Raw genomic sequence first — 13,348 nt, forward strand, 5'->3', positions numbered from 1 at the left:
CCTGCCTGGCACTTTCCCTTATTCATTCCATTCTCTTTGGCCACCCATATGGTGTTTTCAGTAACTGTCATTTGCTCTATATCCACTGTATAAATTAATTTGGGTACATATGTACATTATTTTCCTCAGTCACATAATGCATATACATACAGCATAATTGTCCAAAGATGTAGAACATCACATTTGGGGACAAAGCTGTGATATTGTAGTCAGCATTATTAACTACAAGACTGCCTCTACATATTATCTTTCTGGGCACCTCTTCCAAATGCGAGTTGCTAAAGGAGCAGGTGCTAGTTACTGCTTAGTGTACAAGAAGAGAATTAGAAATAACGTGGGATATGAAGATCCAGGAAAAGGGCGATATGCAGGAGGTTTCAGGGAGCAGCTATTTTGGTTTTGTGTGCTTTTGTGATTTATCCAAATAGCAGTGTACATGGTGCTTCAGACGTTTGTCTGAGGTATGTTGTAAGATTATACTTACAATATTTAATGTTTTTAAGACTTTTTCATTAATCTTTATATACTTTTAGAATGTAACCTACCTCAAACGATTAGCGAAGAGGAATATGTTAGCAGAAGGTAAAGATATATTGGCTTGACCCGGTTGAGCACTCTGGGACGCTACCCCTCATGATGTACGCTATATAAATGCAAGTTGTTTTGTTGTTCTTGTGGTTGAGGTCAGTTTCTGATGATATTCCTTTCCTTGGTCGTCTTCTCTCAGTTACATGTCCACCCGTCTCAAGGTCTGAGTAATCACATCCTTGAGCACGGTAAGTGGAAAAACAAGTGGAGAAACAAAGGCTTGTGAATCAGACAAAGGAAGGGGAGGCAGAGTTAATCACACCTAAAAGAAAGAAGTAACATTGGAAGAGTGAAGTCGTTGTCATAGTTCCCAGTGGAATCGGATAATATCGATTTTATTGTATCTATGGTCTCAGTTTGAAGAATAAGTTAGGCTAAGTTGTTCAACTTGTTAACTGTTTATATTGATTGCTTAAGTAAACTATTGGACAATTACACAACCAATTGGTGGTCTCCTCCTGAATCTGTTGCAAATTGGCGAGCCAGCCAGGAGGAGACTGTATAATTGATCTACGTTTAACTGAGTAAGTGATATAGATAGGTTTCGAAACACTAGGTTCAAAACTGGTCGATCAGGACGAGAGAACTGTACTGCAATTTACAGGGATGATAGTGAGACCCTCCTATAGAGTAAAATGACCATGGAAGCCACAAGGGCTTTTGAGAAAAAGTTGTCCAGGATTGTGGGCAAGGAAGGATTAGCTCCTCTGATGTCCAAAGAGGGTCCAGTCTATAGGGAGATGCAAAGTCACCTAGATAAAGAAGTCTTTGATGGTCAGATTAAAGTGAAATCGACCAGACAGTTGTTAATGTATGCAACACATCTTTGTGTGGAGAGAAGTTGTGGAGAGAAGTGAGGAAAAAATAGAGCACATACATGAACCCTAAGAGATAAAACAAGTAAAAATAAAATCATTGGGCAAAATTTCCGAATTGCAGTCTCAGCTAGCCACTACTATGGCACAGTGGGTGAGGGCTGGGGTTACATTCAGAGAAAATTAGGAATTGAGAGAAGTGCAGAAATTGAAAGGGAGATTAAATGACATGCAGACTTTGAGAGCATCTTTCACAAAGCTGCCTTCAAACCTGGAATATCATAAGTGGTGTTAGATGTTATTACAACAATAGCGGGTACCGATTGAGCCCGGAGAATAGCTGAATGCCTACTGGCAAAGTATGGAGAGGAGGGTGATGATGACATAGATTGTGACATGCTAAAAGATGAGGCAGTTCATTATCATTATCCCTTGTATAAGGGACCCCTGTAGTATAATCAATCAGTAGAATCTCAGGCCACTGCTCCAGTTTGGGAAAGTAAGCCCCCTCTCGTTGAAGAGCCCATGCCAGTAGCCGCCAGAGTAAGAACTGACAGGTTTGATAATGTCAGAGTAGCACAGGGTCACACCATTGTAAATCAGCTGATAGCAAATACAGAGGTAAAAGCGTTGTTTTCTGAGTCAGGATCATAAGTATGGTTATTGGCCCGGCCGATGCTATGCACCATATGGTGTCCTTCGGAATGCAACACCCAGAATTAAGTGATGAAGAGCATGGGAAAGTAATAATGACGACATGTTCAGGAGATATCAGGAGCGCCGTCCCAGTTAATTTACCTGCTCTGGCAACAATTTTGGCAGAGGGGTATTTTAAATGTCTTGAGATGGGGATCAGGAATGTTTAATGGGGGAAGACCAGTAGAATGAATCAGGGACCCAAGGGGTTTTGCCTCATGTTTATTCAATGTGTATGAACTAGGCCTGCAGGCAGGGAGGCTTGTGAATCAGACCAAGGAAGGCGAGTCGGACTTAAAACACATCATCTCAATTTGAAGAAAAATTAGGCCAACCTGTTCAACTTGCTGATTGTTTATATTGATTGCTCAAATAAACTATTGAATAATTACACGACCAATTGGTGGTCTTCTCCTGAATCTGTTATAATGTGCAATCCTGGAATTGATTTAAACAGTTCATTTGTGATTCTAACGTCTCTCACTCTGGCTATAAAGTAATGTCAGACATATTTTTTGTTTGGCTCTTAGACTTTCCAGGCACCAAAATGTGAGTTTCAGACATTTGACAAGACATCAGATTTACCTGAATTCCAGGGGTGACTGATGTAGTTCTGTGGAGGACTTGCAAGTTCATCCATTTTCACAAGAGCAGGGAAATAGTTGGGAGAGATAGTAATACTTTTATGTTTATTGCTGACGTTTCCATTGAGTGGTAGGCATGGTTCACACTGGACATTTACAGTCAATTTGATGGTCTACATCAATTAAAAGAGATTATATTCTCTGAAGAGTCCAGTAATTTGCAAAGACCAGAAAATGATCATCATGATGAATGCCCTAAATCCAGTTTAACCCATAAATTCTTCCTCAGAAAGTTACCTGCAACATTAGCATCTGGGACTACACTTTGAAACGTCTCAATGATGTGATAAGGTGCTATATCAAATGCAAGGATTACTATTATTAATATTATTATTACTGGGGGATCATGTCTCCACTCTGATTGGGGCCATATCATTGATACAATGATAACTAGAAAGGAAAGAGTGGAGAATGGCTCAGGTACCCACTTCTGGAATAATCCTGATAAAACTCATAAGTACCAGCAGAACATAGGTACAAGGAAGCATAAAAATGACCTGATAAATGATATAACAAATGCAAAATGCTTTCAAACATTGACTTCAGCCCTCAGATTGGTCAGGTGGTATTTTGTTGCATCAACCATTCCAAAGTGTGCAATTCCTTTGTGGTAGGTGGGTAACCTTACATAACCTTGGCATTTAGAAAGGCACCCATCCAGAGATCATTGAGGAACTGTCCCATACAGTGGCTATGGATAAGGAAGGATTCCAACAGCCGGTGCTAGCAAAGGATGATCCAGTATTGACACAAGAGGTTTGTGTAAACCTCAATCATCTCCTTTTAGTGCCAATGCAAATTTAACCATTCACACATTCCTGCCCATTTTATGTCATTCCAAATCACTCACTGGTCAATTACCGTTGAAGTAGACATACTGTACATTTTATCTGTGTCCATTTGAGGTTATGTATTTACTTGATATTCTCGTACGAACATCCAATTCCATGTAGGAACACTCATATGGATGAATGTGCACATTATGTGGTGCAAATGGTTTAATTCTTGGCAATGGCAGAGTCTTTGTATTATTTAACATACACGTAAGAGAATCACAGCTGTTCATTCTTGTCTGTGTATATCAAATAATAATTTGACATGATACCTACAACCTGAAAATGTTTTTATGGTGTTAAAGCTGCGTTGGCCTTATCAGGGCTATATTGGCTGTGTCAGGGCTGTATTAGTGGTGCCAGAGCTAAATAAGAGCTATATTAGCTGTGCCTGTACCTTTCCTGTAAACAAAAATAGAAGTCGCTGGGAACACTCAGCAGGTCAGGCAGCATCTATGGAGAAAGGAAAGAGAGTCAACATTTTGGGTCCACGAACCTTCGTAGGACCTTTGTCTAGTTCTGACGAAGGGTGGTAGAACCGAAATGTTGACTCACTTTCCTTTCTCCATAGATGTTGCCTGACCTGCTGAGTGTTCCCAGCGACTTCTGTTTTTGTTTTCAGATTTCTAGCATCTGCAGTATTTTGTGTTTTGTTTATACCTTTCCTGTGTCAGGGGTCGCCCCTTCCCTTGCCTCCTTCAAGGCCCTCCTCAAGATCTTTCTCTTTTACCTCGTCTTTGGTCATTTTCACACCTCCACCCACCCCTTGCCCTCCAAACATGCTTGACTCCAGCCCCCACTCAGGTGCAAACCCTTCACTGTATTGACTATCAATGCTGTATCATGGCTATATTGACTGTCAGCACTATATTAGTGCTATTTTGACTATCAGGACAATATCAGCTCTGGATCAGGGCTATCTATGTTGAATGTATCTATATTCACTGTATCAGGGCTGCATGGACTGTATCAGGGCTATATTCACTGAATCAGAGCTATATTCACTGTATCAGAACTATATTGACTGTATCAGGGCTATATTGACTGTATCAGGGCTATATTCACTGTATCAGGGCTATATTGACTGTATCAGGGCTATATTGACTGTATCAGGGCTATATTGACTGTATCAGGGCTATATTGACTGTATCAGGGCTATATTGACTGTATGAGGGCTGTATTGACTGTATCAGGGCTTTGTGAACAGTATTAGAGTTGTGTGTAGGGACAGTGTGTGGGGCGGTGTATAGGGACAGTGTGTGAGGCGGTGTATAGGGACAGTGTGTGGGGCGGTGTAGAGGGACGGTGTATGGGGCGGTGTGTGTGTGGGGCGGTGTATAGGGACGGTGTGTGGGGCGGTGTATAGGGAGTGTGTGTGGGGCGGTGTATAGGGACGGTGTGTGGGGCGGTGTACAGGGACGGTGTGTGTGTGGGGCGGTGTATAGGGGCGGTGTGTGGGGCGGTGTATGGGGACGGTGTGTGGGGCGGTGTATAGGGTGTGTGGGCGGTGTATAGGGACAGTGTGTGGGGCGGTGTACGGGGGCGGTGTGTGAGGCGGTGTGTGGGGCGGTGTGTGAGGCGGTGTATGGGGGCGGTGTGTGGGGCGGTGTATGGGGACGGTGTGTGGGGCGGTGTATAGGGACGGTGTGTGGGGCGGTGTAGGGCGGTGTGTGGGCGGTGTAGGGCGGTGTGTGAGGCGGTGTATGGGGCGGTGTGTGAGGCGGTGTATGGGGGCGGTGTGTGGGGCGGTGTACGGGGGCGGTGTGTGGGGCGGTGTGTGAGGCGGTGTATGGGGGCGGTGTGTGGGGCGGTGTATAGGGACAGTGTGTGGGGCGGTGTACGGGGGCGGTGTGTGAGGCGGTGTGTGGGGCGGTGTGTGGGCGGTGTAGGGGGCGGTGTGTGGGGCGGTGTATAGGGACAGTGTGTGGGGCGGTGTATAGGTGCGGTGTGTGGGGCGGTGTATAGGGGCGGTGTGTGGGGCGGTGTACGGGGACGGTGTGTGGGGCGGTGTACGGGGCTGTGAGGCGCGCTCCCGCCGCTCGCTCCCGGGAACATGGCGGCTGTCGGGCTGTCGCTGCGGGTCTCCGGGGCGCTGAGGAGAGCGGCCCCGCGCCCCACCCCCCGCAACACTCAGGTGCGTGTCCCCCCCCCGCGGCGGCAGCTCGGGCTATGGTCTGGAATGTAAGACACGGCGAGGCCTGAGCCTCCCGGGGGGGCGGGGGGGGGACACGCGGGGCTGTGCGGCCCGGGGGCCGTGCGGGCCGCCCCGGGCCCGGGCCCGGGCTCGCTCTCAGGGTTAGAAAGTTTGGAAACTTGCGGCGAAGTCGTTCTCTTTCTCCTGTCCTACCGGGGAGTGAGGGAGGGAGGGAGTGAGGGAGGGAGTGAAGGAGGGAGTGAGGGAAGGAGGGAGTGAGGGAAGGAGGGAGTGAGGGAAGGAGGGAAGGAGGGAGTGAGGGAGTGAAGGAGGGAGTGAGGGAGTGAAGGAGGGAGTGAAGGAGGGAGTGAGTGAGTGAAGGAGGGAGTGAGTGAGGGAGTAAGTGAGTGAGGGAGTGAGTGAAGGAGTGAATGAAGGAGGGAGTGAGTGAAGGAGTGAGTGAGTGAGTGAGGGAGTGAGTGAGTGAAGGAGTGAGTGAGGGAGTAAGTGAGTGAGTGAAGGAGTGAGTGAGTGAAGGAGTGAGTGAGGGAGTGAGTGAGGGAGTGAAGGAGTGAGTGAGGGAGTAAGTGAGTGAAGGAAGGAGTGAGTGAGTGAAGGAGTAAGTGAGGGAAGGAGGGAGTGAGGGAGTGAGTGAGGGAGTGAAGGAGTGAAGTGAGTGAGTGAGTAAGTGAGGGAGTGAGTGACCTGTCACCTTACCCGGCTGTCAGCAGCCTCTGCCTATGTGGCAGGAGGACGAGGAGGAGGAGGAGGAGGAGGAGGACTCGTGACTGTCACAGTTGTGCCTTTTACTTTCTGTAACTTTCTGTTCCTGGAGATGATAATCTTTACCTCTGGTTTAGCGCCTTGTACATGGCACTGCTGCCGTGAGCGGCGGCCGCCTTGTGTCGCTCGAGGCTGGGCATTGCCTTCGCCCTACCATTTGTAGTAATAATAGTGAATAATAATAATAATAATCCTTGCGTTTGATATAGCGCCTTATCACGTCTTCGAGTAGTCTCAAAGCGCTTCACAGAATATACTGTAAAGTGAATTGATTTTGTGGACGAAACGCGGCAGCCAATTGTGTACAGCAGTGCCCTAAATACAGTCATGGGTTGAAATCGCCAATTTATTGTTATTTTTTTTTGAAGGAATTATTTCCCCCGGAAAAGCGATCCACCGATCGACTAACAACCGGGTTTCTATCTACTGCTCGGTAAACAGAGGTGTGTGGAGTAAGGAAACTTTCCCAATATTTCGCCCGGTCCGGGAATTGAACCCAGGTCTCTCGCTTATGAAGCGAGTGCTCTAACGACTGAGCTACAGGACTCCGACAACATTGTACAAGGATAATAATCCTTGCATTTGATATAGTGCCTTATCACAATAATAGTAGATAGACGTTCGAGAGTTTGTACAGAAACTTAATTTTAAAACGCAGCGCTGCCTCAGGTTCTGTGCAGTATCAGCTTGCGACTCTGGATGATACATATATTATCGTGTTGTTGCTCAAGAATTAGGGTTGTTAATGGTGAAATAAATGCAAGGTTATAATTTGAAGTAATAATAGTAATAATAATGCTTGCATTTGATATACTGATTGGGTCAGGATGCTGCAAAGCACTTCACAGGATTCACTGTAAAGTGCAGGGACCGTACTTTGCAGGCGAAGTAGAAAGACATTTAAAAACCATTGCGTAATCTCCCTGAATTGAGTTCTAATCTCTCTTCTTTGTCCCTCTCTGTGTTTAATGTTTTGGTATTTACTGCTGTTTTGATCTTGTTGACTATTTCTATCTCAGAATGTTACTCCTTACTTTTTTTTGTTTTTTGCAATGGAATTCAGAACCACGTTTCGAAAGTTGTTTAATTGTTTCAAATGTGTCCCGATCACCCTGGGAGCAATGCTGTCAGTCTCGGAAATAGAAAAGAGCAAAAAGGTGGGGGTAGATCCAGCACAAGGTAAAAACCTGAATAAATGTTGGCTGCACCCAGTTAAAGGTAGCCACTTGGAGTAAATGGATATTGTTGGTACTTTTATGATTAAATTACAGTGGTTTGAGTATACAATTTTCACCACCTTAACATTTTTGAAGAGTTGCCACGGTCATGAAAAATATTTGTCAGCCTATTTAAGTTTGTTTACAAATATACAATACAACATCACAAATCTCGTTGATAAACATTGTGGTGAAAGTAACATTTGACCATAATTTGTCCCTCAATTTTTATTTCTATCAGCAATGCAAAAGTCAACATTTGAAACGGAGCTTGTCTGAAATGTTGCCTTTGTCGTTGCCATGAATATTGTTAATTATAAGAGTTCATTCCAGTCACCCTTAGCTCAATTCACTGTTATTTTATAGACCTGTGATTAGATATTCGTCGAGACAATTCTCTGTCTTTTAAAAACATTTCTTGTGTATGATTACATATCCCACCTCATCTTAGGGATAGTCCAAAAGACAAACCAACAAATCATGCCACCAAGGACTTCACTAGGTTGAAGTAAGCAGCTAAGCAGATTTTGCTGAAGTAAATTAGCTTCCAGTTTACCTCAGTGGAGATCTTTAAGAATTGTTATGCTGCACAATTCTTTTTACTGTTCAAGCCCAAGAATACGTGTTTTTTGAAAAAAACGTTATATTTGTGTAAATCCAATGTTGGAGGGTTTATAAGATATGAGGTGAACCAAGCTCGCAGCAGAAAATCAAAGCACACTTCTCTCTCTCTGGACTTAAGGAGTTTTTTGAGAATATAATTGATTTCAAAAATAAAAAAAAGTTTCAAATTGAAAAGATGAGAGGATTTTGTAACCTTTTGACTTTGTTCGTGGAGTAAACAATTTGCTACTTTTTGCTCAAGTCGGTATTGCAGGTTGTTGGCAAGTTTGGGGACATTGCCATCAAGGGCAGAGTTGTAATGTAAATTTGTCATCTATCTGATAGGATTAGTTAGAGACTAAATGAATGCAAGGTCATCTCGGAATGGGGGGCAAGAGTTTGTTTATCAGTGATAACATTTGGACTCAGCAATGCTTTGGGTGATAGGAGTGAATGGGAATTTTCTTTTAAAAAGTGCTTTAAATATTTGTTTTTCTTTTTTGCTCTCCAGTTTTCTCGACCTTGCTGATGGTGTAGACTCATGCTGAGACATGGTTCAATAAATGCTGGCTACCCTCCATTACCTTGCCCAAATGACCATTCTTCACATGAAACCCTCAATAATAACAGTAATAATAATCCTTGCATTTGATACAGCGCCTTATCACGTCTTCGAGATGTCTCAAAGCGCTTCACAGAATATGCTGTAAAGTGAATCGACTGTATATTTTGTCGGTGAAACACAGCAGCCAATTGCGCACAGCAGTGTCCCACAAACAATCGTGTCACTAGTGTCCGAAGGCTGTGCCTTCTGGGGAAATTAGAGATGAGCATGTTCTTGCTTGTCTTGCACATATTTGTATACTTTCCAACACTTCCTCTGGATTGTGAGCAAGAACATTGACTGTTTTGTTTCCCTCTTAAGACTAGTGAATGCTGAATGCTGAGCACCGCTAAAGCTACTCTACAAAGACTAGTTAACTCAGCATAAACTGCGAACTTGGGACTCGGAATTGAACTTTGTAATTTAGTTGTCTATGGCTTTACCAGTTTATTCATTGATCAATGTATTTACCAATAGCGCTATCAAGAAAGCTAAAAATTAACCACATGTACAGATTATTTTGTGGATTGGGCTGAGATGTTAAACCGTTCCATTTGTCTGTTCAGGTGGATGTTAAGTTATACAGAACTGGATGGCTGATAGACAGTATTTCCTTCGATCTGCTGGCAGTATAAGAGTTAACAAGGCGACTTGTATTTTAAGAATTAATGCACAACTCCTGCAATAATGAACCTATGAAATTTTTATGGGAAAATTTGATTTAGGTTTGAAGGTGTTAGATTTTTATGTAATATTCAATTGTGTTTTGTTTATGGATCAATTTATCATGTCCTGCTGGAATGCAATAACAGCAATGTAGAGACACTTGAAGACAGAAAGTGAAAGTGTTTCTCACAGGTAAAAGAACAATTGGAACACACAACACCGAGAGCAATATTTTATTTATTCTATGGACTGAGTTTAACATTATTGTAGAACTGAAAATGTTGACTCTGTTGTAGTTTTATATTGTTTCACTGACCTCATTTATATTTAGTGGAGTTCTGTAGCTCAGTGTTTGGAGCACTTGCCTCACAAGTGAGAGACCTGGGTTCGATTCCTGGCAGGGCGAAAGCTTGGGCAAGTTTCCTTACTCCACACGGCTGATAATAATCCCTCAAGAAAAAAACCCAATAATAAATTGGTCACTTCGATCCACGACTGTTTGTGGGACACCTTCTGTGCGCAATTGGCTGCCGCATTTCGCCCACACATATACAGTCAATTCACTTTACAGTATATTCTGTGAAGCGCTTTGATATGTCTAGAAGACATGAAAAGCGCTATATCAAATGCAGGTATTATTATTATTTACTACACTGCTTGACCTCAGGAATTAATACCGATACATAAAATGAATGAGGTTTGTGTAATGGTGAAAGTGACTCAGATTGTTGAGGATTGTATCTATTCCATGTTTTATTTTGTTAACAACAAAGCATTATATACAATTGACATTGTGGTTTCAAGAGCAATGCTGATACACCTGTGTGTTGAGACATGTTCATTGGACTTTCCTCTCAGGAGGTTTACCAAGTGTCACACCATGTTGATGTTCTGCTCTGTCGAAATTTACTGAAAAAAATAAGGGAAAAGAGTATTATGTCAAACCAACGCCCCAGCAATGAAAATACGCAAATGAGAAGTGCTACAGTTGGCCTCAGAACCATAGAGCGAAGTGGAAATACAAAATCAGGGTTCCCACCTCTGATCTGTATATGTAATAGTCCTTGCTGTAAAGTGCCTCGTTTGTGTGCATGTCAGGGTTTGGCTTAGCAGGGTTTCCCAAAAGTGAAATAACTTGTTATACACTGTCAGAGGAGATGTAGGCACTGGTCATTTATTTGAGTTAGTGAAAGAGTGCCAGTGCCAATGAAACTATATCATGGTATTTTTCAGCACCTTCGGGAGAGGACAGAAAGTCTATGTGGGGGAGATGTAGGAGGGAAAGAAAGAAACAATTTCCTCCGCCATAAATCTCTCCAAATGTAACTGGATTTTTCCATGGCGGACTCCAATTGTAGTTCTTTCATTTTTTTGTTTTATTGAAATAAATGGATAAAACTCTAAACGTTCTACAATGAGTTACTTCGTATGGTTAGGGACTTGGTGGGATACCACATTTAAATGTGTATTTTGATTGTGCTACGTGCAAGGTTCTGCTCACCGTTTAATAGGACCTGAATGGTATCCTATGTTTGTTGCTAATAAATGAAGTTACAGAAAAATCAGCTGATCGTTGTATGAGCTTTATGCAAAATGTATGTGATTGATTTGATTGGGAAAAGTGAACTGCACCAGTTTTAATGATTTCTTTCCTACACAATGCATTCCTTCAATGCCATCTAATTATTTCATATTCAATATTCAGTTTATGCCTAGCTTGTCTATCACTTTTTTAATTTCTAAGCAAAATCTTTCATATAAGTAAAGCTCCTGATATTTCTTTAAAAAAATGTTGTGTGTTTGAAATGTTTATTCGATTTTGTTACAACCATACCTTGCACTTTTCATTTCTGCAAATTCGTTAATATATTGAACTGTATTAACCATCCATCACACAGAGGATACAGTCAATATCCTGGTCCTCACCTTCAAAGCCCTCTGTGTCCTCACTCCCCCCTACCTTTGCGACCTCCTAACCCACTACCATCCTGTCCGCTCCCACTGAGTTACAGTATTTTTTTTACCTGAAGTTAAATATTAGGGCACCAAAAGCCTGGGGCCAACCTGTAAAAGTTTGTAAATTAGTATTGTGTATTGGGTACTGTATGGTAGATAAGAAAACAATAGATATATAATAATAATCCTTGCATTTGATATAGCGCTTTTCTCATCTTCTAGACGTCTCAAGGCACTTCACAGGATATATTTGTGTGTGAAATGCGGCAGCCAAACAGTCGTGGATGGAGTGACCATTTGCTTTCCATATTTTTAATGAAAGATTATTATCCCTGGAAAATAATCCGGCAAAATATACTTTAAAGTATATTCTGTGAAGTGCTTTGAAACGTCTAGAAGACGTGAAAAGCTCTGTCAAATGCAAGGATTATTATTTTTTTGTGGGTGAAACGCAGTAGCCAATTGCACACAGCATTGTCCCACAAACAATCGTGGATTGAGTGACCACANTTTTTTAAAGGGATTATTACTCTCGGAAAAGTGATCCGCCAATTGACTAACAACCGGGTTCCTACTTACTGCTAGGTAAACAGAAGCATGTGGAGTAAGGAAACTTGCCCAACATTTCGCCCTATCAGGAATAGAACCCAGGTCTCTTGCTTGCGAGGCGAGTGCTCTAACCACTGAGCTACAGTACTCCCATGATGAGGAAAATTCATATCAGGAAAATCAAAATATTTCTGGGGTTGCATGTGACTCAGTGAACTGGGACATTGCAGTTTGTGCTTTGAATTGTTATTTAAACCCAAAGATTATATTACAACAACAACTTGCATTTGTATTGCGCCTTTCACATGGTTGGGTCTCAGATATGGCCCTGAATTCGCTTCCTTCTTAAATCCTTTTAGACTAAGTTGCTTAAGGTCTTGTGACATCAAAAAACTTTTTTTTAAAAAGAAATTGCAGTCATTAAGTAGTGCTTACTGTACTCAGAATATTTACCTTGTACAAAATACTGCACGCTTTCAACTCTTCTCCCCCCAACACCCCCCCCTTTCCAAGCTACTAATTCTCTCTTACAATTGTCAATGCTGCTTGTGTTCTTGAGTAACTGTTACCTAAATTGACCACTTTCAGCAGCAAGTAATTAAATCTATAGGTCTGTTAACATTCCTGCTTGTGAGATATTCATATCCACGTATTTTCTCTGCCCACATTCTTTGATGTATATTTAGTCGTACACATCAAGGATACTGACATCAGGCTTCCTACTGCACATCAGTTTGGCAATATGGCGATGTAGACAGCATCTTCTTTTCTCAAAGTAAAAAAAAAAAATTCCTGCAGCATCCTGACTGCTGCCTTCAGCTACAGATACACAATCACTACACTTCACACTACATTTTTTGAGGTGTCACCCTTTGGATGAGACATGAGACTGAGGTTCCATCTGCCTGTTCAGATAGATGTTAAGGATGCCAAGGCACTATTTGAAAAGATTTTAAAAAAAGTTTCTCATATCCTGGCCAACAACTTTCTAGTTAAAAATTGGATTTTCACGGCTTTTTGGGGGTAATTGCTGTGTTCAAATTGGCTGCTGCATATGTCTACAGATAAACAGTAACTACACTAAATCTCCTGTGAAGTACTTTGAAACATTTTGATGATATGATGGGGTGCAATATCAAATGTAAGGATTTTTATATAATCCTGTGAAGCGCTTTGGGATGTTTTGACAATGTGATAAGCTGCTAAATCAAGTTATTTTACCCTCTGGTGTCAGAATATCCCTATTTTAATTCCAGTATG

General features: G+C 42.3%; 1 protein-coding gene across 2 annotated transcripts in view; it reads left to right on the forward strand.

Moving 5' to 3' along the window:
* Positions 1–5,578: 5,578 nt before the first annotated feature.
* suclg2 (succinate-CoA ligase GDP-forming subunit beta) overlaps positions 5,579–13,348 on the forward strand; it is a 143,593-nt gene continuing 135,823 nt past the window's right edge. The window contains exon 1 of one of the 2 annotated variants that reach the window (XM_042339477.1): positions 5,579–5,710. In XM_042339477.1, the coding sequence (XP_042195411.1) occupies positions 5,630–5,710 (81 nt within the window). In that variant the 5' untranslated portion in view covers positions 5,579–5,629. The other variant, XM_042339478.1, reaches the window with a different exon arrangement.

The sequence above is a fragment of the Callorhinchus milii genome, unplaced genomic scaffold, assembly GCF_018977255.1.
Source record: "Callorhinchus milii isolate IMCB2004 unplaced genomic scaffold, IMCB_Cmil_1.0 Scaffold12, whole genome shotgun sequence".
In the NCBI taxonomy this organism is placed as follows: Eukaryota; Metazoa; Chordata; class Chondrichthyes; order Chimaeriformes; family Callorhinchidae; genus Callorhinchus; species Callorhinchus milii.